At 42.2% G+C, this 26,548-nt stretch overlaps 1 protein-coding gene across 1 annotated transcript in view; it reads left to right on the plus strand.

Annotated features, from left to right (window-relative positions):
• Positions 1 to 26,548, plus strand: part of GPC5 (glypican 5) — a 985,999-nt gene that overhangs the window by 23,349 nt on the left and 936,102 nt on the right. The window contains exon 2 of the mRNA XM_026662819.1: positions 13,962 to 14,123. Coding sequence (XP_026518604.1) covers positions 13,962 to 14,123 — 162 coding nt within the window. The remainder of the gene's footprint in view (positions 1 to 13,961; positions 14,124 to 26,548) is intronic.

The raw sequence follows: 26,548 nt of genomic DNA on the forward strand, positions 1-26,548 counted from the left end.
GCCACGGTTCGCCGCTCCAGGCCAATGGGGGCTGCAGGAAGCGGCACGGACCGAGGGATGTACTGGCCGCCGCTTCCAGCAGCTCCCATTGGCCTGAAGCAGTGAACCGCGGCCACTGGGAGCCGCGATCAGCCGAACCTGTGGACGCGGCAGGTAAACAAACCGGCCCGGCCCACCAGGGGCTTTCCCTGCACAAGCGGCGGAACAAGTTTGTGAACCACTTCTTTAGAGCAATATTCAAATTGTTATGACTTAGATCAGGCAGCCAGTCCAATATGTAGCCAGCCCAGATTTGGGATTGGTGTGCTTAAAATCACATTTTGCACACACCTCTGCCAAGCTGCCTCATATGTTACTTGGCCACATCTGAAAATCGGTGCCACTAAGTTTAAATCTAATATTATTTTCTGTGTTAGAGATCCTGGGTCCAGAAGTTAATGGCCTGATTTGTTAAGTAATACACTGGGTTGATTTTCCAGTGTTCCTTTCATCTCCCAAAGTACTTTGATTTGTACAGTAACTTTCTGAGACCTATGCTTCATGTCTGTTCCTCTGTGTTCCATATTGGAGTGGTGAGAGAGATAATATCTGTGATGGGAAAGCAGGGAGGTGCAAGATGCAGATAGAATATAGAAAACTATTTTTGAGAGTAATGCAAGCTGGAGTTACAGTAACTAGATCATCTTCTAGAACAGGGTTTCTCAAACTGGGGTCCACGGACCCCTGAGGGTCTTTGAGGGTACTCCCAGGGGGTCCGTGAGTCATATCTGGGGCTGCTGGCCCCACTGCTCAACTCCTCCCCCTCTCTCCCAATGCCTCCTGCACACCAGCTGTTCACTGGCATGCAGGAGGCACTGGGAGGGAGGGAGAGAAGCAGGGATGGGGTTCGGGGGCGTGGGCAGAAAGAGGTGGGGCAGGAGTGGGGCAGGAAAAGGTGGGGAAGGGGTGGGGCCTTGGGGCAGGGGGGGGGGGGAGGGGGGGGTAGGGGCTGGGGCTGGGGAGGGGGATTGGGGGGGGGTGGTCTGTGAAACATTTTAAATCAAAATGGGGGTCCTCAGGTTGCTAAAATTTGAGAAGTGCTGTTCTAAAAATCTAGGAAGAAAATCTGCTGATTAATATTTATGCCAAATTTGGAGTAGACTAAACATTACAAAGTGGCATATTTCAAGTTTATGCTAATTAGCTTAATTGGTAAGGGAGTTGCTTATTTCTTTATAGGTGACCTGTTTCTCTTGGTGAGATAGGTTACCCAGTTTCCTACCGTAATGATTCAATCCCTGTCCACTAGGGGGTCTGTGTATTTACTCTGTATACTGTACTCCTAGTACAGTAGAACCAGAGTTATGAATACTGGAGTTTGAACACTAGAGTTATGGAGGTTGTTCATACCTCTGAAATGTCCATTACTCTGAACAAAACATTATGGTTGTTCTTTCAAAAATTTACAGCTGAATATTGACTTAATACAGATTTGAAACTTTACTATGCAGAAGAAAATGCTGCTTTTAACCTTCTTAATTTAAATGAAACAAGCACAGAAGCAGTTTTGTCAATTTTTAAAAAACTTTCCCTTTATTTTTTAGTAGTTTACATTTAACACAATACTATACTGTATTTGCCTTTTTTTGTGTGTGTCTCTCTGCCGCTGCCTGAGTGCGTACTTCCATTTCTAAATGAGGTGTGTGGTTGACCGATCAGTTCATAACCCTGAGGTTTTTAAGGTCAGGCTTGACAAAGCCCTGGCTGGGATGATTTAGTTGGGAATAGTCCTGCTTTGAACAGGGGGTTGGACTAGATGTCCTCCTGAGGTCCCTTCCAACCCTGATATTCTATGATTCTATGTTCGTAACTCTGAGGTTCTATTGTATGTACAGAGCCTCTGCTAAGCCTTTCTGTGTGATTAATTCCTATTCAGAAAGAAAGATGGATCCTTTCTCTGAAGGAAAGATTTAACTGTAATTTGCCTATGGTGAGAGGCAATCCAGGATAAGGAGAATCCTTTGCCTGTGTGCACTTACCCTGTTCAGGTTTTTATAAAAGCCTCACTGTGGCATTTGAACAACCTGCATGAGGTTAACTTGTGTGCATTTAAGGTTACTCATATTTCTATTTGTTTGCAATTGACTAACTTTTTTGTGTTGCATACTATACAAAACAAGAGATCTATGTTGTAGTAAACTTCTCCATTTTCTTTAGCCAGTTTGTAAACATTATGAGGAAAACCTTTTCTCCCTTCAGGATCCCATTCTTGCACTGTTGCACACTTTCTGTTCATATTGGGGCCAATTCCTTCTTGCCTTACTCCTGAGAGTAGTCCCGTTGGTTTAAAAGAAAGTGGAACTGGTGAGTAATGTGAATGGAATCTTGACTCTGTTGAATATTTTTCCCTGTCCTTTCTTCTCCTCACTCATAAGACTATGGAATTGGTTTCTCTTGACTTTGGAAAATATCAGCCAAGAAACATATCCAAAAGAAATTCTGTGTAAACAATTTTTTTTAATTTAGAAAACACTGTTTTTGCAGGGTTCATAGATCCATAGATTCCAAGGCCCAATTTGACCTCCTGTAAAACACAGGCCATAGAACTGCCCCAAAATAATTCCTAGAACAGATTTTAGAAAAACATCCAATCTTGATTTAAAAATTCTCAGTGATAGAAAATCCACAGTGACCCTTCATAAATTGTTCCAATGGTTAATTTTCCTCACTGTTAAAAATTTGCCCTCTGCCCCTGGGGTTGTCAAGAGATCTAGATTGGCCAAGTCATGAGATATTCATCTTGGAACTAATGACAGGCAAGAGAGAAGTCTTCATGAGAGCAATACACACTGATTATGTATGTATATTTATGTTACATCCCCCAAAATACATTAAAAGAACACTGCAGTTCCAAAATCAAGCACTCAAAAGTTAGAAAATGTAAGAACTGAGGCTGCCTTTTATTAAGGCCAAAATTGTCAAATGTCTACTGATTTTGTGTGCCCAAATTAAGACGCCTAAGGCCTGATTTTTTTCAGAGTATTCAGCATTTTTATAACATTTGGTATGTTTATAGCAGAGCTATCATTGTCCTCAGTTGAAGTTGTGAGTACTCCAAGTGTCTCCGGTTGGGTACTCAAAAGGAAGAACACACAGTGGCCATGTGTGAAAAGTTTGAGGAAGTGACTTGCCTAGCATCTCACAGGAACTCTGTGGCAGAGGCAGGGATAGAATCCAGCTTTCCAGGGCAGCATTCAGCTGCCTTAACCAGGAGAGATTCTTTTTTTCTGCATTTCCCTGCTTCATTCACTACACACCTTCCAACTTCTGCAACAAATGAGGCTGGGATATTACAGACAACAGCCTCTTTAACTATACAACCTTAATACTTTCCCAAAGCAGGTTCACTCTGTGGATTAAATGACATTTAGGGTTCTGTGGAAAAATAGTTTTGATCATGTAATTAAATAGTGTATCATAATTCATACACACAAGAGGACTGAATTAATGTTGCTTAACTTTTGAGTGTTTCTCTTTGCAACCATAATAATGATCTTTTAATGTAGCTTTTCGGGATGTAATTTCCTAGATTTTTTAAAAGGCAAAATGAAAAATGAATTTCCATCATGTGGAACCATACTGAACCCTGTGTTGGGTCATCAGCAGTGTTGGAATCTTTAGATCCACAGCACAGTCCTCTGCCACTTGAGCTAATCAAGTAACTGGTCACCATAAAGAGCTGTTGTCTTCTATGTGACCCTTCCACTATGGGGGCTGGAGACAAACATTTGGGCAGTGGGTTTCAAAAATAGACAGGAAAGAAATGTTGAGACTCATGAATAATGGGTTAAATTCTAGAATCTGGAGGGGAGTGTGCTCTAGTGATTACAGATCCCTCTGCCCAGTCTTCCTGTTTTCTTCTACCCCTGTTTGCCCCCACCTTTCCTATCCTTCACCTGCTCCTGTCCCTCTGCTCCTTTCCTCGCCCACCACTCTCCCTGAGTTCCTGAACTTGTCCTCCTGCACTATATCTCTTCCTTCTCCTCCTCTACTTCTCACCCCTCTGCATTCCAGTCAGGATGTTTCTTCTCTTTCCTCCATATTGCCTGGGAGCCAGTTTGTCAGGGATAGGGAGGGAGTCTGTTTGCTCTCAGTTCTGGTGTCTGGCACTATAGTGGCCCACAGCATCTGGTAGGAGCAATTACAAAGAAAGTCCTGCTCAGCCCCTGTAGTCCCAGAATGGAGCACGCTCAGTTGCTCTGTGGGGATGGTGTATGCACAGTCCAGTTGGTATGTGGGTATCACAAGGAGCTGGAGCATTCTCAGTTTAGCTGGAATCTTTGCAGAATGTAGCTGTCAAACTCTAACAAGTCTCTACTGAGCATGTGGGAACAATGATTGTTCAGAGACTTATAACTTGGCTAAATATCGGCAGGTTTTCATAGGGATTGTAAAAGGTCATCAGGCTAACATTAGGGTAACTTCTTTACTAAATTTAAGCTCTTGCTCCAAAACACGGAGGCGCTACAGATTCTCAGTTAAAAGGCTGTAAGAATTCTTTTTTAGTATGAACAAAACATTTTCCCCTAAATCATTTTAGCTGAAACTTCCCCCAAAAAACTTCAGCCCAAACAGTCTAATATTGGCAAAATTATAAGCAACTGAAAACAATGTCTTATAGTGAGAAGTGTCAGGCTATCCTAAATATAGGTGTAGCCACCTGAACTTCCTATAGTAAAAAAATAGTCAGTGCTGTATCAGTACATCCTTAGTAAACAAAGAAGCATATATATATAACCTTAACTGGCATATAAAACCCAACAGGGGACTTAACAGAAAAGTCTAACAAAATTGAAGAATTTTCTTTGAAGGGATCATTCCCAAACTTAATCTACCTTAAACATGATAAACTTGTCTTTAAATTTGCTTTTGCAGAATGAAAAATCTAGTAGCATCCCTACAAAATGAAGGCTGCAATATTGCTAAAATCCCAGGTTCTCTGTGGAGTGACCCTCTGATAAACCTAGAGTACTGAGTTTGAATTTCACACATGAATGGATATTGTATCCCCATTCTCCTTTACCTGCCTGCTCCATTCTTGACGATCGACACAGCACTGAAATTGACACAAATCTTGGAAGGCAGGATTTGGGTATATTTCAGTAATTTGCTTGTTCACAAAAATTTGCAAGCAGGCAGAAAGAGGGGGGCGTAAAATTGATATGTATGTTCACAATAGTAAATAAACTCTAACTTGAAGTAGTTGTGTTGGTGATTGTTCACACAGCAGAGACCCTTTTGTTGAATTTGTCAGCCATGAATGTGACTCTTAAAATACACAGAGAAAGGTGTAATCTCCAATGGCATTGTCACAACCCAGCCCAATCCCCTTCTGAAACCCTATCTTGGGACATGGCACTCTGTAGTCCAGCTACCCTAGCCCCTGAAAACCAGTGTCTCAGACCTTCTGAGCCCCCTAGTTGCTTACATGTGCTCCCTGGGGATTCTACCTGTATTCTGGTTTCTTGTTGAAACCAATTGCATGAAAACATGGCATGAAAGCATGACACAGGCTTAGCAAAGAAATGTCTTATGCCTTGTCTACACTGCAGGGAAAAGTCGATCTAAGCTACCCAATTTGAGATACGTGAATAGAGTAATTCAAGTTGACATAGCTTGGATCTACTTATCGCAAAGTCCACACTACTTAAAAAAAATTCTTTTTTATTTAAAAAAAGACAAACTAACAAAAAGGAACAAATAACAAGAAAATACATTTTAAATAAACGTTGCATTGAATCTTGTCTTAATTACTCAAGCACAATGTTCCCACTTTTAGAAAGTCCCAGATCAGCATCATTATTGTTCAAATTAATGAATCATTTATAAGCATGAAAACTTTGTTATTGTTAGATAAGATAATACTAACAAACTAACGTCCCATAGCAAAGAAAAATGGTAGTTAGGAGTGCAGTGATGCAAACATTGTAAACATATTTTTCTCTTGTGTTTGTCAAGTACTTGGCAGCTGGCATGCTGCAAACTAGGCCTCAACTCCTCTCCCCTGGTGGTATTCGCTGTGTGATGATTTTATTGAGAATTAAAAGAAAACAAGTGAATGAAAACTATGCTCAGGACATGTGTATAAACCTGCCTGTTGTGATTAGTAAATATTGCTGCAGGTCTGTTATCGCTCCTGTAATCTGTTTGTTGGTGGGTGGTATATTAGATAAGTTTGTTGCTTGCTATTTTAACAGTATGTTATTTTGTAAGGAATATTCTAAATTTTCAATCAGTTTAATTATTAGCCACATGAAATGGTATTTAACACAACAGTATGTGTATGCAATGATAAGACTGAAGATTTAAATGTGACAAAATTAAAATATTAGATTTCCATCAACAGTGTCAACTTGGAAATGCTCTGCATGAAGCGTATTCTATGTAGAATTATGCCAAAGGTATGTGTTTTAGATATGTTCACTGTAACAGAGATCATTCTTGGTGTGGGAATTGTAGCTTTTAAATGTCCTGATTTGAATGTTTTACAAACTTACTCCCAGCCTTAACACTGCATGAGCATAGCTGTTAACATTGAATTTCTTGATTTAAAAGAATTGTGCATCCCTAATCCATCCTCCTGACCCATTCCACTTATTAGTCTGATCTCTCTTCCCAGCAAGTTACTGGAGCCCTCACCACTGTTGTGATATATGGAATCCCAATTCTTAAACAAGTGGCACTTATTTAAGAAATGAGTAACAACTACAGATATAAGCAAGCAGACTTCCTGTGATAAATAAAGTGGGGGGATAGCTCCCTTTGATGGACACCCAGCCAGCCAGTTAGCTGTAAAATCCCTCTTGGTGGCTGTTCTTTTCTTGCTTTACCTATAAAGGGTTAAAAAGTCCCCCAGGTAAAGGAAAAAAAAAAGTAGGCACCTGACCAAAAGAGCCAATGGGAAGGTAAAACTTTTTAAAATTGGGAAAGAAACTTTCCCTTTGTCTGTTGTTCTCTGGACTGGAGGGACAGAGCAGCCATGCTATAAGCAGCTTAAGCCAGGTATGATAATAAATGATCAGATCATACCTAGAACTACTTATCTGAACTCCAGATGTGTATGTAGATCAGAATGGTAGCTAGACACTATTAGGATTATTTCTTATTGGCTTGTGAACTCCTCTGTGCTAACCCCAGATGCTTTTGTTTGCTTGTAACCTTTAAGCTGAACCCCCAAGAAAGCTATTTTGGGTGCTTGATTTTTGGAATTGCTCTTTTAAAATCTAGCAAAAGCCTAAGTTCTAAATGTATTTTCTTTCTTTTTGATTTTAGTAAAATTTACCATTTTTAAGAACAGGATTAGATTTTTGGTGTCCGAAGAGGTTTGTGCATGTTGTTTGATTAGCTGGTAGCCACAGCTAATTTCCTTTCTCAGCTCTTCCCTGGAGGTGGAGTGAAAGGGCTTGAGGATACTCCACAGGGAGGAATTCCCAAGTGTTCCTTCCTGGGTTCAAAGGGTTTTTTTTGCATTTGGGTGGTGGCCATGTTTACCAAGCCAAGGTCAGAGAAAAGCTGTAACCTTGGGGGTTTAATACAAGCCTGGAGTGGCAAGTACCCTGTTTCCCCGAAAGTAAGACATCCCCCGAAAATAAGACCTACTTCCAGTTTTGCCTCTCGCTGTAATATAAGGCATCCCCCTGAAAATAAGACCTCCCCGATAATAAGGCCACCCCAGAATATAAGGCCCCAAAGCTCCAGGAAAAATAAGACCTCCCCTGAAAATAAGACCTAGCGCATCTTTGGGAGCAAAAATTAATATAAGACACTGTCTTATTTTTGGGGAAACAGGGTATTAATTTTTAAAATCCTTGCATGCCCCACTTCTGCACTGGGAGTGACAGAGTGGGGATTCAGCCTTGACACCATCCTCCTGACCAGTTCCACTTATTAGTCTGATCCCTCTTCCCAGCAACTTACTGGAGCCCTCACCACTGTTGTGATATATGGAATCCCAATTCTTCAACAAGTGGCACTTATTTAAGAAATGAATAACAACTACAGATATAAGCAAGCAGTGCTTTGAGTTCCAACTTTGTCTTCCTTGTTTAATTTTCTAGGCAAGGTGGCCTGTGCTTGGGTGCTCAGCCCTAGCCGAAGGCAGCATAGGGCTTGGGGTGGTGGTGGTGTCAGGCCCACCCGTGGGCGGCACGGGGCTGGGGGGAATCAGGTCTACAGGTAGCAGAGGGTTTGGGGGGCAGCACCATCCTCAGGGGGGTATGGGGCACAGAGGTGGGGGGAGGTCAGCCTCAGCCCTGGGCGGTGGGGGTGTGTGTGGCTCTGGCGAGCCCTGCAGGCAGGGGAGAGGGGCAGCTCAGGCCCAGGTGAGCCCCAGCCGTCTTGTTTTTACTTTAGGAAATATGGTCACCCTAGGCCTGGTTTACAGTGCACAGAGACACTGAACACCCCTGGATGAGAGGTTTGGGGTGAAGGGAGGGGTCTGGGGCAGAGGGTTGGAGTGTTGGGTGTGTGTGCGGGCTCTGGGAGGCAGTTTGGGGGTGGGAGGGGACTCCGGGCTTGGGGTGTGGGGTCCCAGCGATGCTTACGATGGCTCCTGGGAAACGGCCACCAGGTCCCTGCAGCCTGTAGATGCATGAGAAGCCAGGGAAGCCAGGCCCCGCAGCTCTGATTGGTCATGCTTCCTGGCCAAGTGGAGCCCGGCCTTGGGGCACGGGCAGCACATGGAGCCTCCCTGGCCGTCCACGTGTCTAGGGGCTGCAAAGACCTGGTGGCCGGTTCCGGGAGCCACACGGAGTTAGGGCAAACAGGGAGCCTACCTTAACCCCGGGCCCCCGCTGCGCTGCCGACTGGAGCTGCCAGGGTCCCTTTTCAACCAGGTGTTCCGGTCAAAAAAACGGACACCTGGCAGCCCTATTACATACAATATCAAAATTGCCACCTGCATAATGCAGTTTCATTTTGGTTCTATTGCTGACTCCAGAGCATTGGAGGGTTGGATGTTTTAAGTTTTCAGGGGGCAAGAGATCTAGGGAGGACCTACTCAGCAAAGTTATCAAACATTGTGTTCAGGGGTAGCAGAAATTGCATAGTTTAAAAGAGATGACCTGGGTGATGGGCCACCAAATCATCAGATGGTTTGAAGGCAAAGATATCTTAAGCTGATGTCAGAACACTTTGAAAATAATACTGTATTCAGACCCTACAAGTAAGATTTTGGAAAAGTTCAGTAATTCAGATTAGCATTAGGAGACTAAACGTTTGCCCTTCTGTTTGTGGGGTAAGGAAGGTTTCCAGCCTTTTATAGATGTACTTGTCTGCATGTCTTTATCTATCAGAAACCTACTGCAAACATATTTGTTGGCATGTCACTTGCATCAATCAGTTTTCAAAACCAATAGTTACATTCTTCTCCTTTATGGTAGTACACAAGAGTATTTCAAAGTTGTGACTTCTGCATACATCTGGGGTGCTCAAATCCTCTGGAATAGTGAGATGCATCTCTGCTTATGTCTGCAGGAGGGATTTAGTGTAGAACACATTTTATTGGTATGGCTCAATAACTGATTTTCTTTAAATGGAGTCAGATGTTTCTCTACATAGTGAAAATCTGAAAGACCATACAGTATTATCAAGTTCTGAATGAAGTCCTCCAATGAACTGAATTAGTTCTGCCTAAAAACTGACGCCACTACAGTAGAACCTCAGAGTTATGAACTGACTAGTCAACCACAGACCTCATTTGTAACCGGAAGTATACAATCAGGCAGCAGCAGAGACAAAAAAAAAAAAAAAAAGCAAATACAGTACAGTACTGTCTTATATATAAACTACTAAAACAATAAAGGGGAAGCAGCATTTTTCTTCTGCATAGTAAAGTTTCAAAGCTGTATTAAGTCAGTGTTCAGTTGTAAACTTTTGAAAGAACAACCATAATGTTTTGTTCAGAGTTATGAACATCTCAGAGTTACGAATAACCTCCATTCCCAAGGTGTTCGTAACTCTGAGGTTCTACTGTACATGACCCGAGGTGTGGAAAAGACTAAGATCCTGTTTAACTCCTCCTCCTCCGTACAATATTCAGTTTGTGACTTAACATGTATCTTGTACCTGAGGGAAAAATGTTTATAACAACTGTTCCAACCGCTCTGAGAGCCATCCAGAATTTCCCCACACAATTTGTAGTAAACACAATAAAAAGCAAGGATAATTCTCCACAATATGTATTTATCATGAGAATGAACAAATCATTCCCATCTGGCATTGGATAAGCAAGTGGCAAGCTGTGACTTCTGTTAAACTGTTTTTGTTTTATTACCTCATCTTCCCAAACTATCCCCTTCCCCGTCCCATTTGTCTTTTTCATCCAGCTGTTGCATCCTGTCCCTTATGTAGCTTGTGAGCTCTCTGGGGCAAGGATTGTCTTTTTTGTTATTTGTCTGAACATTACCTAGCACAGTGCGACCCTGATCCTTGATTGGGGTTCCTATATGCAGCTATAATAATGATTCCCCTGGTGATGTAGCTACGCTGGATCCATGCTGCTTGGGAATCCCCTTACCACAGCTACCTTAGGGACTTCATTAAAGGTTGGGGGTTCCCCACTTTACAAGAAAGGTGACGTAGGCTGTATTGTCTTTTTTGTGGGACTTCCACAGGAGTGGTTGGGGACAGAGTACAAGAGGCTTCACGGGGTTCAGGGATAGAGTTGTAGAGACAGCTGACTCTTTCCTTCCTCACAGGAGGGTTGAGATTCAGGCATGGAGGGTGCCATCTGCAAATGTGAAGTCAAGAAAGCACACTGTATTGGGCCCAGAAATGACCAGACTGGCCCTGCAATAACCGCCTTAAAGGCTGTCTACTTGTGGCCAGTTTGGATTAAAAAAATAAATAAAAGGGGACAGTAGGCTCTTGCAAGTTGTTTCATGTTCTGAGTGACAGAAATTCTGAATGTGTGGCTTGAGGAAACTACGTATGGTTAGGCTCTAAAGTCTAAGGGCAACTGGGAAGGTGGCTGTTCTTGTTAGGAAATAATTGTTAATGGGGTCCAAGTGTACCTGATTAGTCTCTGAAGCAACAAGCAAAAAGAGTTTTCTAGTTATAAGAACTTCCCGCCCCCTCTTTACTGTATTGTGTATCCCTGACTTACTGGGGGGCTAATATGAATGCCTCCACGAATCAAGGGATAGTGCTGTTTATACATGGCTGGAGTTCTAGACATGTTATGTATGCACTGGGCAACATCAGTGGTTGTGGGCACTTTCCTTTGTGAGGAGACTGAACCAGTTAACATCCTTGTTTTGTTTACTCTTTATCCCATGTGACATTAATTTGATTGGGGAAATGGGAACCAACTAAGCTGCATTTGGCTGTCTTCATTAATGTTCTGGTATATAGTTTTAATATACATGCTTTAAAGCCTTTATATAAAAATCTGCTGTTCCACTATGACTCCATGGACTTCAGCAGAGATATTCTTGATTTACCCTGATGTAACTGAGAATAAATTTGACCCAGTGAAGTCATACATTGCCCATCTTTCCAGAACACTTGGATATAATCCTCAATAGCTTAAATTGTTGTTAAATAGCTTTTTATGAAAATACAATTTTAAACACCCTGATTTGAGACCTCTCATGAAATATTCATTGTATAAAATGTATGCCTCCATTCCTCAAATATTATTTACCGTATCTTGGAATGATTTAACAGAGAGGATTAGAAATAGGATTTAAAAAGTAGCTAAAGGAAATATATATATATATATATATATATATATATATATATAAAAATAAAAATAAAAATAAAATAAAGCTCTTGTAGATTCAAAGCCAGGGGAATGAAAGGTGAATGAGAATGGGTAGCAGCGTGGTTAGAAGTCAAGAGTAAATGACATCAGGTTTTGTCAGTTTTATCCTGGGCAATTTCCCCATTTTCAATCTTGCAGTCCTCATCCTATTGTTCTCCTCTTCCATCTGTCATGAGGAGGCTTCAGCATGTAAACCTAGCAACAGAATTAGACTTTCAACCAAAGAGCAGATTTAAGAGGATTTCTCATGTAAATTCCTAAGAAATCTCTTGATACATATCAATAAAAGTTCTGTATTTGAGAACAGAATTTAACTCCTAGACAGACTTTTTTAATAATGCTATGTTTAAAGTTATAACTTTTTTTCCTGGAAATGTTGATTTACCCATTTTTAGAAGTGAACATTTGGATACACTGCAGTTTTTTAATTAAAATATTAATTTCTTTCTTCTTAGATCTTTACACTTTTCATTGCTCTGTATTACTTTATAAAGGGGAAAACATATAAGGTATTCAAATAAACAAGATAAATAAAAATTCTCCATGGATCTGTTTTTTGTGAAACAGGACCAGACATCTTTGAGAGCTTTGGGTAATGCTTTCATCTATGTCAGGAGTGGCCAAACTTACTGACCCTCCGAGCTGCATACAACAATCTTCAGAAATTTGATAGCTGGGGTGCACCAGTCCGGGTTTGGGGCTTCTGCCCCATGAGAGGCACCTGTCAGGGCTTGGGGCTTCAGCCCTGTTCCTGCTGAAGCCCCAAGCCCCAGCAGGCATGCCCCATGGGGCTGAAGGCCCAAGACTCCCCCTGCCCCCCCTGCCCTTTTCTCCCCCCCCCCGCACCTCGCTGGGCAGAAGCCCCTACTCCTCCACCCTGCTGCAAGGCGGAAGTCTCAAGCTCCCCACCACCAAGTCTGGTAGGGTGAAGAAGAATGGGGCGGGAGGGTTGGGGGAGGGGCTCTGTGAGCCACACTTTAATTGTAAAAGAGCCTTATGTGGCTCGTGAGCCACAGTTTGGCCACCCCTGACCTATGTCATCTTTGTTACAAAAGGGAAATCGACTAAGCGGCAGTTCTGCAGGAAAGGACCTGGGGATTACAGTGGACGAGAAACTGGATATGGGTCAACAGTGTACCCTTGTTGCCAAGAAGGCTAACGACATATTGGGCTGCATTAGTAGGAGCATTGCAGCAGATTGAGGGAAGTGATTATTCCCCTCTATTTGGCACTGGTGAGACCACATCTGGAGTATTGCGTCCAGTTTTGGGCCCGCCACTACAGAAAGGATGTGGACAAATTGGAGAGAGTCCAGCAGAGGGCAACGAAAATTATTAGGAGGCTGGGGCACATGACTTATGAGGCAAGACTGAGGGAACTGGGGTTATTTAGTCTGCAGAAGAGAAGAGTGAGGGGGGATTTGATAGCAGCCTTCAACTACCTGAAGGGGGGTTCCAAAGAGGATGGAGCTAGGCCAGTGGTGGGCAACCTGCATGTGGCCTGTCAGGGTAATCCGCTGGCGGGCCGCGAGACAGTTTGTTTACATTGACTGTCCGCAGGCATGGCCGCCCGCAGCTCCTAGTGGCCGCGTTCACCGTTCCCAGCCAGTGGGAGCTGCGGGAAGCAGTGGCCAGCGCGTGCCACTTCCTGGAGCTCCCATTGTCCGGGAATGGTGAACCGCGACCACTGGGAGCTGCAGACGGGCAATGTAAACAAACTGTCTCGTGGCCTGCCAGCGGATTATCCTGACAGGCTGCATACAGCCCAGGGGCCGCAGGTTGCCCACCACTGAGCTAAGCTGTTCTCAGTGGTGGCAGATGACAGAACAACGAGCAATGGTCTCAAGTTGCAGTGAGGGAGGTCTAGGTTGGATATTAGGAAAAACTATTTCACTAGGAGAGTGGTGAAGCACTGGAATGGGTTATCTAGGGAGGTGGTGGCATCTCCATCCGTAGAGGTTTTTAAGGCCCGGCTTGACAAAGCCCTGGCTGGGATGATTTAGTTGGGGTTGGTCCTGCTTTGAGCAGGGGGTTGGACTAGATGACCTTCTGAGGTCTCTTCCAACCCTGATCTTCTATGTTTCTATGATCATGTATGTCACAGTGCACTGTACAAATAATGATAAATGTGGAAAATAAAAGTGTATTTCTTTCTCTAGGGGCTGATCTTCAAGTTTGTACATCTAAAAATCTAACGTGTTGTACCAAAAAGATGGAGGAGAGATACCAGATTGTAGTAAAGCAGGATATACAACAAGTGCTTCAAACATCAAGCTCTACTTTAAAGTTTTTAATATCTCATAATGCAGCTGCTTTTCAAGGTAAATCTTTGTGCTGTACATGTCAAAATTTGTTCAAAAAGCATTTTCTTAACTTTATCATATGCTTAAACTGATCTGTGATAAGTTATCTATTTTAGTTCCTCTTAATGCTTATTGTACTTTATCAAAGAGCGTATTAATTGTGGAGGACTGGCAACTTGACTGTGTGGCTGGTAACTAGTGGTCTTTGAGAAAAATAAAGAAGTGGGTTTAATTAGGCACTTTGTTTAGGACTTTACACCTTTGAGTATCTAAAAAGTGTCATGATAAATTTCACCTTGATATGCATGCACACTGCAAAGCCCTCCCTCGGATCAATTAGTCCTTGGCAGGGTTGGTGGTGTAGTAGCCGTTCAGCGGGTTCTCTCAACTGCAACCCCTCCACACTGGTGAGGGGTCCTCTGCATAGGCTGAGGTGGAGGGCAGTTGGGGGCATGGAAGATGGGAGGAACATGGGCTAGTGAGTATATGTAATAAACTAATGGAAAGAGAGAGCGCTTAGGGCAAAGCCCTGGTCTTGCTGAAGACAACTGGAGTCTTGCCATTTGTCTTTCAAGGTACTTGTGTGGCCCTGATCATCAAAGTGCCTTGCAAGGATTCATAAATTTATCCTTACAACACCCCAGTGAGGTAGGGAAATATTGTTATGATATGTGAGTGTTAGCTCCCTATAGCCCTGGAAAGCTGCCCCTACTGTTGGCTGTATCATAATTTTTCAGCAAATGAAGTGAACTGATAACCCATTAACATTGACACTACATCATCATCCTGTTCAAATGTAACTCTACATAGGCTGAGACTTCAGATGTTAACTCACATGTAACTTGATTACAAGAATATGCCCATCTGCCCACATTGTATTCACTCTCCAGAACTATAAACCCTAACACCAAATTCCCACTGTAACGGTTACGGGACTAACTTCACTTCTGTCCTTTTTGTGGTCTCTGAGTACATACCTCAGGTGTTAGGCCTCTTGTTCTCATCTGTTTTTGGGTGGTAATTGCTAAGCCTTTGTTCGTCCGATGACTATGCTGTCTAAAGAGACAGGCAGCCATTTTGTGCTCTTTTCAGTGATGACTGTCACCAGAGGGGATAAATGCAGTGGGTGCTTTCTGATAGGACCTTTACTTTGGTCTCCTTTATTTTTCTTTTAATCAGAAATAAGTTATTCAAATTAAGTGTCTGTTTTTTCTTCGTGTATAGGGAAAAATACCTCTTAAAATTGAATTAGCTAACTTGTAAGGAGCTTTTAATATTGAGGCTTTAAAATGAACGATCAGTTGTATATTGAATTTCCTTTTTATAGAAGGAAGAATAGATTCATAGATTCCAAGATCAGAAGGGACCATTGTGATCATCTAATCTGACCTCCTGTATAACACAGGCCATAAAACTTCCCTAAAATAGTTCCTAGAATAAATCATTTAGAAAAAAAAATCCATTCTTGATTTAAAATTGTCAGTGACTGAGAATCCACCATGACTTTTGGTAAATTGTTCCATTGGTTAATTACTCTCATGTTAAAAAATTATGCCTTATTGCCAGTCTGAGATTTTCTAGCTTCAACTTCCAGCCATTGAATTATTTTATACCTTTCTCTGCTAGACTGAAGAGACCATTATTAAATATTTGTTCCCCATGTAGATACCTATAGACTGTAATCAAGTCACACCTTACCCTTCTTTTTGTTAAGCTAAATGGATTGAGCTCCTTGAGTCTAAAGGGTTAGAAAACATGCATTATAGCGATAATCATTCTCATGGCTCTTCTCTGCACTGTCTCCAGTTTTATAAACATCTTTCTTGAATTGTGGGCACCAGAACTGGATGTTCCAGCAATAGTCGCACCAGTGCCAAATATAGAGGTAAAATAACCTCCCTACTCCTGCTCGAGATCCCCCTGTTTATGCATCCCATGATCACATTAGCTTTTTTGGCCACAGCGTCACACTGGCAGCTCATTTTCACCTGATTATCCACCACAACCCCCAAGTCTTTTTTCAGAGTCACTGCTTCCCAGGATATAGTCCCCATCCTGTATGTATGACCTACATTCTTTGTTCCTAGATTTGTAAATTTATGGTTAGCCATATTAAAACGCATATTGTTTGCTTGCGTCCAGTTTACCAAGCAATTGAGATTGCTTTGAATCAGTGACCTCTCTGCTTCATTATTTACCATTATGCTAATTATTGTGTCATCCGCCAACTTTACCAATGATCATTATATGTAATTTTCCACCAAGTCATTGATAAAAATGTTAAATAGCATAGGGCTAAGATCTGATCTTTGAGGGACCCCACTAGAAACACACCCACTCGACTACTAAGTTTAGTAGCTTCTATTTAATATCCTCCAGATATACTAGTGGAATAGAAAGAGTGTGACCATATTATGAGACTATGTTATCTGTTATTTTTACCAAAGTACAAAACAGAAATATTTATTGATCACTTCTGCCTTTTCTGCATTATTATTGAGTATTCTACCATTGCCATTTAGTAGTGGACCAAAATCACGGTCAGGATTCTTTTGGTTTCTAATATATTTAAAAAACTCCTTAACTTTGCTGGCCAAAGAGTGCCTCCTTGTAGCCTTTTGCTTCCCTTATCAATTTTCTACAATTCCTACCTTCTGATTAACATTCTTTACTATCAACTTGCCCTTTCTTTCATTTGTATTTTTTTTTTTAATTTTTATAGCTTCACTTCCCCTCAAACCCAGGTGAGAAGGAAATACTGTAGCATGTGTAAGCTCTCAGCCATCTCTAGGTTTAAAACTTTATTTGACCTTAAAGAGATGACTTGTAGAAATTTGGGTGTTGAATGTACAATTGAGTTCAAAAGGAAAATCACCACCAGTGTTGCCCAAAATTTGAGGTGGTTGCTAAATTCAAGTATGGCCATTGCAGCCAGATATCCCGAAATAAACTTGCATGGATTCCAGATGTCCTAAAATGCTGTTCTTGATGTATGTTTGGGTCTTTCAAGTCACAGAACACATAAGTGAATGCTGAAATATTCTCAAGGTCATTCTCATTGGCCTGGGAGCCGCGATCGGCCGAACCTGCGGACACGGCAAGTAAACAAACCGGCCCGGGCCACCAGGGTGCTTACCCTGGCGGGCTGTGTGCCAAACGTTGCCAATCCCTGTTGTATAGTATTATTTTAGAAATGTATATCGTCACTTAATAAAATACTAGTATAATGCATATGCACAAGAGGGAAGAGTTAATATTGCAGACTTCATTCTGGTATTTCCTGACATATGTGCTCTTAACTAAGAAAACCTTAATGATCTTGTGATGCAATTTTTAAAAAAATATATTACACAGTATCATGATATTATGTTGCAAAATTATGACTACAAAATAGTTCCAATGCCTACTTTAATCTAAGCAAGGAGGATTAAGTGGACTCACAGACGTGTGCAATATTTGTTTGAGATTATAGTGCCAGGGCCGCCCAGAGGATTCAGGGGGCCTGGGGCAAGGCAATTTCGGGGGCCCCTTCCATAAAAAAAGTTGCAATACTATAGAATACTATATTCTCGTGGGGGCCACTGTGGGGCCCGGAGCCTGGGGCAAATTGCCCCACTTGCCCCCCCCCCCCCGGGCAGCCCTGTATAGTGCTATTAAATGTGATGAAGTTGCAACCAATTAAGTTAAATGAATTATGTGGACAAGAAAATATGTTGCAAACTTCTAAACCACTTTCTTTGGTAGCTACTTGGCCATCAGGTACAATGAACATTTGTTCATCCCTGTAAAAAAAACAATCTGTGGTGGCAGTGATTCAAATGTTTTCAGTTTCAAAGGTTTCTTAGAGAATGACTTGAAGACCAGAAAACTCTTTTCAGCAGGAGCTGCCATTTCCTACTTCTGGTTTCAAGTGATACATTGCTTCGTAGATAATTTGTAATATAGGGAGTCGCTTCAAAGCAAAGGTTTAACTTTTTCCTTCTCTTTCTAGTCTGTAGTTCTTTAGAGTGAAAACACAATGAAATATATACATAAATTAAATCCAAGCACTTGATGATTTCACATTTCCTTGACTACATGGATAAAATTATTCTGGTTCAGATTATAACAGCACAAAAACGAATGGGCTGTTTCCAGAGAATCATAGAAGGGACTGCAAGGGTCATCTAGTCTAATCACCTGCCAAGATGTGGGGTTTGTTGTGTCTAACCCATCCAAGACAGATGGCTATCCAGCCTCCTTTTTAAAACATCCAGTGAAAGAGTTTCCACAACCTCCTGAGGCAGTTCCATTGTCCTACTGTTCTTTCTGTTTTTCCTGAGATTTAATCTAAATCTGCTATGATGTAGTTTGAACCCATTGCCTCTTGTCCTTCCCTCTGTGGCAAAAGAGAACAACTTTTCTCCATCTTTTTTATGGCAACCTTTCAAGAATCTGACGACTGCTATCATTTCCCCACCTTAATCTCTTTTCCCAACTAAACATACCCAGTTCCTTCAGCCTTTGCTTATATGTCTTACATTCCATCCCTCTGATCATCTTTGTTGCTCACCTCTGGATCCTTTCCAATTTCTCTACATCCTTTTCTATACATTGGTAACCAAAACTGGATACAGTACTCTAGGTGAGGCCTAACCAGTGCTGAGCAGAGCGATACTTTCACCTCCCATGACTTGAATGCTATACCTCTGTTAATGCACTCTAAAATTGCATTTGCTTTTTTTTGCAACAGCATCACATTTCTGACTCATATTGAGGTTGTGATTCACCACAGCTCCCTGATCCTTTTTAGCAGTGCTGCTGCCAAGTCAGTTTTCCCCCACTCTGTATTTGTGCATTTGGTTTTTCTTCCGAAGTGTAGCACCTTACATTTTTCTTTGTTGAATTTCATTTTGTTGTCCATAGCCCAATTCTCCAATGTATCTAGACCTCTCTGAATTTTAGCTCTATCTTCCAAAGTATTGGCAACCCCTCCCAGCTTTGTATCATCTACAAACTTGATCATTATGTTCTCTATACCTACATCCACGTCATTAATAAAGATGTTAAACCACACCAACCCAGAACCCCACTTGAGACTTCCCTCCAATCCAACATCATTTCATTAATAGTTACTATTTTGTTTGCGGTTCTTTAACCAATTATGTATCCACTTAATGGTAGTTCTGTCAAGCCTGCATTTCTCCAGCTTACTTATCAGAATGTCATGCATGACTGTGGCAAAAGCCTTGCTGAAGTCCAGGTATATTATGTCCACTGCATTCCCCCATCCACCAAATCAGTTACCCTGTCAAAGAAGGAAATCAAGCTGGTTTGGCATGATTTATTCTTGGGAAATCCATGCTGGCTGCTGGTGATTACCCTTCCTTCTCCAGGTATTCGCAAATTGAATGTTTTATACATTGCTCTAGTAGCTTCCCAGGTATCGAAGTCAGGCTGAATATTCTGTAGTTTCTAGGCTCCTCCTTTTCCCCCTTTTTGAAGATAGGCACTGCGTTAGCCCTTCTCCAGTCTTTCGAGACCTCTCCTGTCATTCACGAGTTTGTAAATATTATTGCCAGTGGCTCTGAGATTTCTTCAGCTAATTCCTTCAGTACCCTTGAGTGAATAGCATCTGGCCCCGCTGATTTGAATGAATTCAGATTGGTCAAAAGATCTCTGATGTGTTGTTTACTTAACCCAATCTGCATCCCTTCCCCTTTATTGTATATGATAACTTCGCTAGTCACCCGGTCACATTTTTTGTGAGAAAGCTGACGCAAAGTAGAAATTGAGCAGCTCTAACTTCCTATCATCTTCCGTCAGCTGCTCACCTTCTCCACTGACTCACACTGTCCTTGATCTTTCTTTTTTGTCTGACATATCTGAAGAACACCTTCTTGTTGTCACTAATATTTCTTGCCAGATGTAACTCATTCTTTGCCATGGCTTTCCTGAATTTGTCCTTATATGCTCACGCTATTCCCATGTGTACTTCCTTGGTAATAGGCTCCTCCTTCCGTTTCCTGTATGTATCCCCTTTGGTTTTTAGATAGCTAAAAAGCTCCTTGTGCAGCCACATTGGCCTCCTGTGGCTCTTCTTATCTTTCCTCTGTGTTGGAATAACTTGATGTTAAGCCTCTAGTATTACATTTTTTAAGAACTGCCAGCCCCCTTTGACTCCTTTTCTTCCTGATTGGTCTTTCCATAGGACCTTGCCTATTATTTCTCTGAGCTGGTTGAAATCTGCCTTTTTGAAGTCCAGTGTCCTCGTTTTGGTGATCTCAGGTCCTCCTTTCCATAGGATCTTGAATTCTATTAGATCATGATCACTTCCTCCTAAGTTCCCGACCACCTTCATGTTCGCAACTAATTCATCCCTGTTCGTTAAAACCAGACCCAAAATGGATGACCCCGTAGTTGTTTCCTCAACTTTCTGAACCAGAAAGGATGTACTATGTTTTACTGCAATAGTCTTCCAAAAAATATCCGGGAAGTCAAAATCCCCCATTAATACTAGCTCCAGTGTGTTAACTAATCTTGTTACCTGCTTGTAGAATGACTCATCCACTTCCTCTTCCTGATTTGATGGTCTATAATAGACCCCCACCATAACATTGCTACTGTTCTTTTCACTGGTTAGCCTCACCCAGAGACTCTCAGGACTGTCACTCACTTCCCATTGAACCTCAGAGCAAGTGTATGCAGTGCATAAGTGTATACATTCTTGACATACTTTTCCCCATAGTTATCCTTTTGAAACAAGCTATTTCCCCCAATGCTGGTACTCCAATCCTGGGAGTTGTCCCACCAAGTGTCTGTGATACCAATTAAGTCAAAATTTTCTTCATATACCATGACTTCCAGTTCATCCTGCTTGTTACACACATTCCTTGCATTTGTATACTGGCATCGAAGATATTTTGCAGCCATAGTGCAGTACACTCGGACCATACCTGTACTCTGACCCTACTCTGGGGGCTGTGAGCAAGGCTGGTGTGCCCTTATACTATTCTACACCAGCTGAGCAGGACCTCTACTCCAATGATACTCTTAAGTGGCAGGTTCTGACTGCTTTATGCTATCAGAATGGTGAAAAGGGGGTGTAGTGTAACTGAGAATCAGACCCAACTTGTTTGTATCTAGTTTCACTTAAAACACAGCATTGAAGGATTGTCAAAAGGCGAGAATATTTAGGTGAGTATTTGAAACTTCATTATTAATTCACACTTGTGCTTGTATTGCAAACAAATCTTTAAGTACTCCAGGGTTTTTTATTTCAATTCAACCTTATTTTTAGTTTTTGGATACATTTGCATACATTCTATCTTGTGCTATATATACCTCCTACAGGTGTCAGCACTGGCTAGTATAGGGCTTTAAAGGGGTTTGTAATGATTATGACTCTCTCATGTCACTCTTACATTTTATTTTATATGTGACCTTTGAACTAGTCACTTAATTGGTCTCTGCCTCAGTTTCCGAACTGCAAATTGGCGATAATACCACTTAGTATTTGACATGTTTATAGCACTTTACAGATATTAACTTATTAATCCTCATAACTCCTTTGTGATGTAGGTAGGCAGGCAACCTTCTTGAAGAGGAGGACACTCAGGCAGAGAGGTGAAGTGACAAAGGGTATGTCTATACTAGCACTTTTGTTGGTAAAATTTTTGTTGGTTGGGGTGTGAAAAAACACCCCCCTGACCGACAAAAATGTCACCAACAGAAGCGCCAGTGTGGACAGCACTATGTCGGCAGGAGACGCTCACCTGCCGACATAGCTACCTCTTTGGGGTAGCTCATTGGGGATGGCTTAATTATGCTGGCAGGAGAGCTCTCTCCCGCTGGCTTAGATTGGCTACACATGAGACTTTACAGCCGCACAAGTGCAGCGGTACAACTGTGCCACTGTAATTTCATAGGGTAGACATAGCCTTAGGTTGTAAGCTCTTTGCGATAGGCACTGTCTCTCACTGTGTGACCTATAGGTGCTACTAAAATAAATTGGAATTATTTAAACTTTCCTTATGTGAAATTTGTGGGGCATGTGACATTCTTTTTCAGATAATGTTTTTTGAAGTGAGGTTTCGTTATTTGAGGTTCTAATTTATATCAGATACAAAAGGTGACATATTTACATTCAGAAACCTGGAAAATTTGGCTGACTGGTCATAAAAATACAATGCATTTGTTAACATAATGATCCAAACAGGGCACTTGAAGAGACTCACAATGATGATATGAAGTAGGACAGTATTAGGTGGAAAACAGTCAGGATGTGAGGTTAATGGTTCAGAACAGACTGAAGTCTGCTATAATCAGTGCAGTTTCATAGAAGGCCATTTTTTTTTTTTTTAAATTGGAGATATCCCATCTCCTAGAACTGGAAGGGACCTTGAAAGGTCATCGAGTCCAGCCCCCTGCCTTCACTAGCAGGACCAAGTACTGATTTTCCCCCAGATCCCTAAGTGTCCCCCTCAAGGATTGAACTCACAACCCTAGGTTTAGCAGGCCAATGCTCAAACCACTGAGCTATCCCTCTCCCCTTTCTATTCTATAGTCTTCTATCCAAGGCAAAAGATTTTGTTTTTCCAGTGTAAAGCAGGTTATACGGTACTTGGAATATCATTCAATATTTTGATTCCCTCAGTTTTAAAAAAATATATTAAAAGTTAAAAAGATGGAAGAGCAACCAAAATGATACGTAGATGTGAAAATATTATTTAGAAAGAAGGATTAAGGGTATTAAAAGTGTTTAGCCTAAAGAAATCATGTTTTAAGTTTGACCCACAAATGCTAACAAAAATGTTCATTTAATAGGAATATAATAAAATAAAAATAGGGATAGTAAGACAGTGCTATACTGTGATAACATGGGACTGATATGACTCCTCTGATCTGGCTCCAGACTTCCATGCTGTGTCCACTTTTATAAGCATAGATCCGAGTTTTGCAAACATTGGAGTATGTGCCTAATATTAAGCATATAAGCAATCCCATTGACGTCAGTGTGGGATTGTGGTCATAGAACATGGAGCTGCTGAACCTGAATGTCATGACTTGGGAAAAACAAAGATAAGTAACAATGTGTGAAATTCATAATGACATGCAACAACATAGATTTCAAGTATTTTTCTATTTTGTTACAGACGTAAACAGGCTTATTTTTGCCCTAAATATTGCCCAAGTTAAACATTTGCAAGCCAGTCACGTTTTCCAGCACTAATGGAATTATATACTGCATTTTCAAGAGACAAGAAGCCAGTTTGAGAAAGAAGCCTTCTTTCTAAGCAAAACTGGACTTGAAATTGGCTGGTGCTTGTTGGAATTTTATTTTTCTGTGAAAACTATTTTCTTTTATCCAAAACATGCAAAAATCAACTTTTACGTGTGAAAGTTTTCAGTTAAAAAGTAGTCATTTTGACAAAACTGCAAATGAAGCAAAATTTAGAGGAGTTGTAATTGTATGAAATAAAATGTAAACATTGCACAAAACTCCTTTGAGCAAAAATAATGAATTTTGCACTACTATAATTGACTTTGTGTGTGCTTAACGTAAATAATTCAGAAGGAAGGAGAACTATACACACTTAGTGGTAGTATAAAACAAAGAACAATGGACGCAGAATAATAGAAGACAAATTCAACTTGGAATTGTGGAAGTACCCTGATGGCAACTAGAAATGGACAGCAAACAGTCCATTTACCCTCCTGTTCACATCTTTCCAGTTCACATAGAAAGTCACCAGCAGTACTGAATAAGACATAGTATTAAGGGCACATGAGCAGTCCAAGTTGAATGGAAAGTTTGATATTTAAAACAGGGACTAGCAGCAACTATTCCCCCATGAGGATTCATATCCCTCATGTCTTTTCCTTGAATGAAGGCCTGTGAGGAAAGATGGGTCTTGTAGCATGACCAAAAGTCAGCAAATCCGGGCTTTTGGAGAATCGTTGAGGGAAGTGACTTCCACAGTGATGATCCCATTGTTACTCCAGCTGACCATTAGCTCAATCACTATAGCAGATTCCAATTTGACATGCTTTTTACTTTTGTCGTCTCAGTAGATCCAGGCTGTAGGGCCAGAATTTTCAAAAGAGGCCAATACTTTTTAGATACCTCAGGTTTTTTTTATTGCCCAATTTCAGAGGTGCTGATCACACAGTTCCCAATGACTTCTGAAAATCAGGTGCAATTGTCTCAAGTTGGGTATCCAAAAGTAATGTCTGCCTTTGAAAATTTGACCTTAGGAATCACACATTCTGCTCTTGAGCACAGAACATTTGGTAGTAGTAAAGCCAGGAAGAGGTCATTATATTTATGTGAGATTCTAAATTTTTCTGCTCTGTACATATCATTAGTTTTGTTTGTTTGTTTTAATTTGCTTGGCAAATTAAGTCCAGAGTCCACTAGAGAATTTAAAAGGGAAGAACAGTATATTTGTAATGTAACTGGTGTTAAGCCAGGTATATATCATTAACACGTATTGTTTGAAACTTGCCTTTCTCATAAATTGAATTCTTCATTTACTTGCTCATACTATGTACTTTCCTGACATAATTATAAAATGTATCTTACAGGTCTGACTTTCTTTTGAATGTTTGTTTTATCCCTGTGATGCTTTGTATTTAATAGTAAACTGGTTCTCATTTGAACAAAAAAGCAAAATAAATAATACTAAAGGGAAAGCTGTTCTATTCCTGTGTAATAAGCAAAGAAAGCGTGATTTTTATAGCAGAATTTATATAGAGGCAATGTCTGTGACAGACATGGAGCTGATACATGTAATGTTATGAATTGTGCTGTGTAATAATTTTATGAACATTGTATGTTACCTGGTTAGTGAGCGGGAAATATTGTATATTGGGGTTAGTGGAATGTTTATTATATGCCTATAATGCTTGGATTCAATGGGTTCAGTACGTGAAGGTGACACAATGGCTTTCCAGATTACACTCAAGCAAGCACTTGAAAGACAAAGGCATCCTTCTAAGTTCTACGAGCACGCGAGCCGATTTTGAGTGGCACGCAGCTCCCTGCCGCGGTCCCGGCCTCCAGCCCCACTCAGCCCTCTCGCCCACCACTTTCCCCTGTGGGGGCAGGAGGCAGAAGCTTGGTTCTGCGGCAGCCAAGCCTCCCCCCTCCCCCACTTCTTCCCCCAGTGTGGTGCTTTCCTGCGCCAATCAGCGGATGGCCCTGGCGAGGGGGAGGGGGAAGAGCAGCAGCGTGCCCACAGCTCCATAGAGGAGGCAGAGAGAGGTAGGGACGGAGCCTGGGGGGAAGGGGGTGGAACAGGGCATATCCCTTCCAGCCCCCTGCCATGAGCCGCTCAGGGCAGGGGGCTGGGAGCACCCCCATGAGCCAAGCACCCCAGCCTTCTGCCCTGCACCCACCACACACACTCAGCCTTCAGCCCTGCCCCCCCCATACCCCGAGCGCTCTGTCCTGACCCTTGAACCCCCCCACACCCAGCCTTCTTTCCTGCACCCACCACACACCCCAGCCCTCTGCCCTGAACCCCCACACCCCAACACACACCCAGCCTTCTGCCCTGCACCCCCACAGCCCCAGCTCTCTGCCCTGAACCCCCCCACACACTCAGCCTTCTGCCCTGCACCCCCCATACCCCGAGCCCTCTGTCCTGACCCTTGAACCCCCCCCACACCCAGCCCTCTGCCCTGCACCCCCCATACCCCAACACACACCCAGCCTTCTGCCCTGCATCCCCACAGCCCCAGCCCTCTGCCCTGAACCCCCCAAACCCCAACACACACCCTGCCTTCTGCCCTGCACCACCCACAGCCCTCTGACCTGACCCTTGAACCCCCCCCACACCCAGCCCTCTGCCCTGCACCCCCCATACCCCAACACACACCCCCCCTTCTCCCCTCCCCCCCCACACCCCCCACCCTTCTGCCCTGACCCCCCTCCCCCAGCCCTCTGCCCTGACCCCTGAAACCCCCCCCGCCCCCCGGGTCTGCGGTCCCGGTCGTAGGCCCGCTGCTGGCCTAGGTGAACAGAACCCCAGGCTGGCAGCGAGCTGAGCAGGCTGGTGGCGTAAGATCAGCATTTTAATTTAATTTTAAATGACGCTTCTTAAACATTTTGAAAACCTTGTTTACTTTACATACAATAGTTTAGTTATATAATATAGATTTATAGCAAGAGACCTTCTAAAAACGTTAAAATGTATTACCGGCACGCGAAACCTTAAATTAGAGTGAATAAATGAAGACTCGGCACACCACTTCTGAAAGGTTGCCTACCCCTGTTCTAGGCAGAAGTGATGCAGCTGTTTTATCAGGCTGGAATGCTAGCGATCAAAAGGATTATAAACATTAAAAAAGTCTTGATCCCTGCATAGGTTGGTGAGTAACCTGGGGCTATCCAAAGGGTGACACGGTAGGTGAAGGTAATATCTTTTATTGGGCCAACTTCTGTTGGTGAGAGAAACTGT

This window comes from Terrapene carolina, unplaced genomic scaffold (genome assembly GCF_002925995.2).
Source record: "Terrapene carolina triunguis isolate 2854851 unplaced genomic scaffold, T_m_triunguis-2.0 Scaffold21, whole genome shotgun sequence".
NCBI classification, from domain to species: Eukaryota; Metazoa; Chordata; order Testudines; family Emydidae; genus Terrapene; species Terrapene triunguis.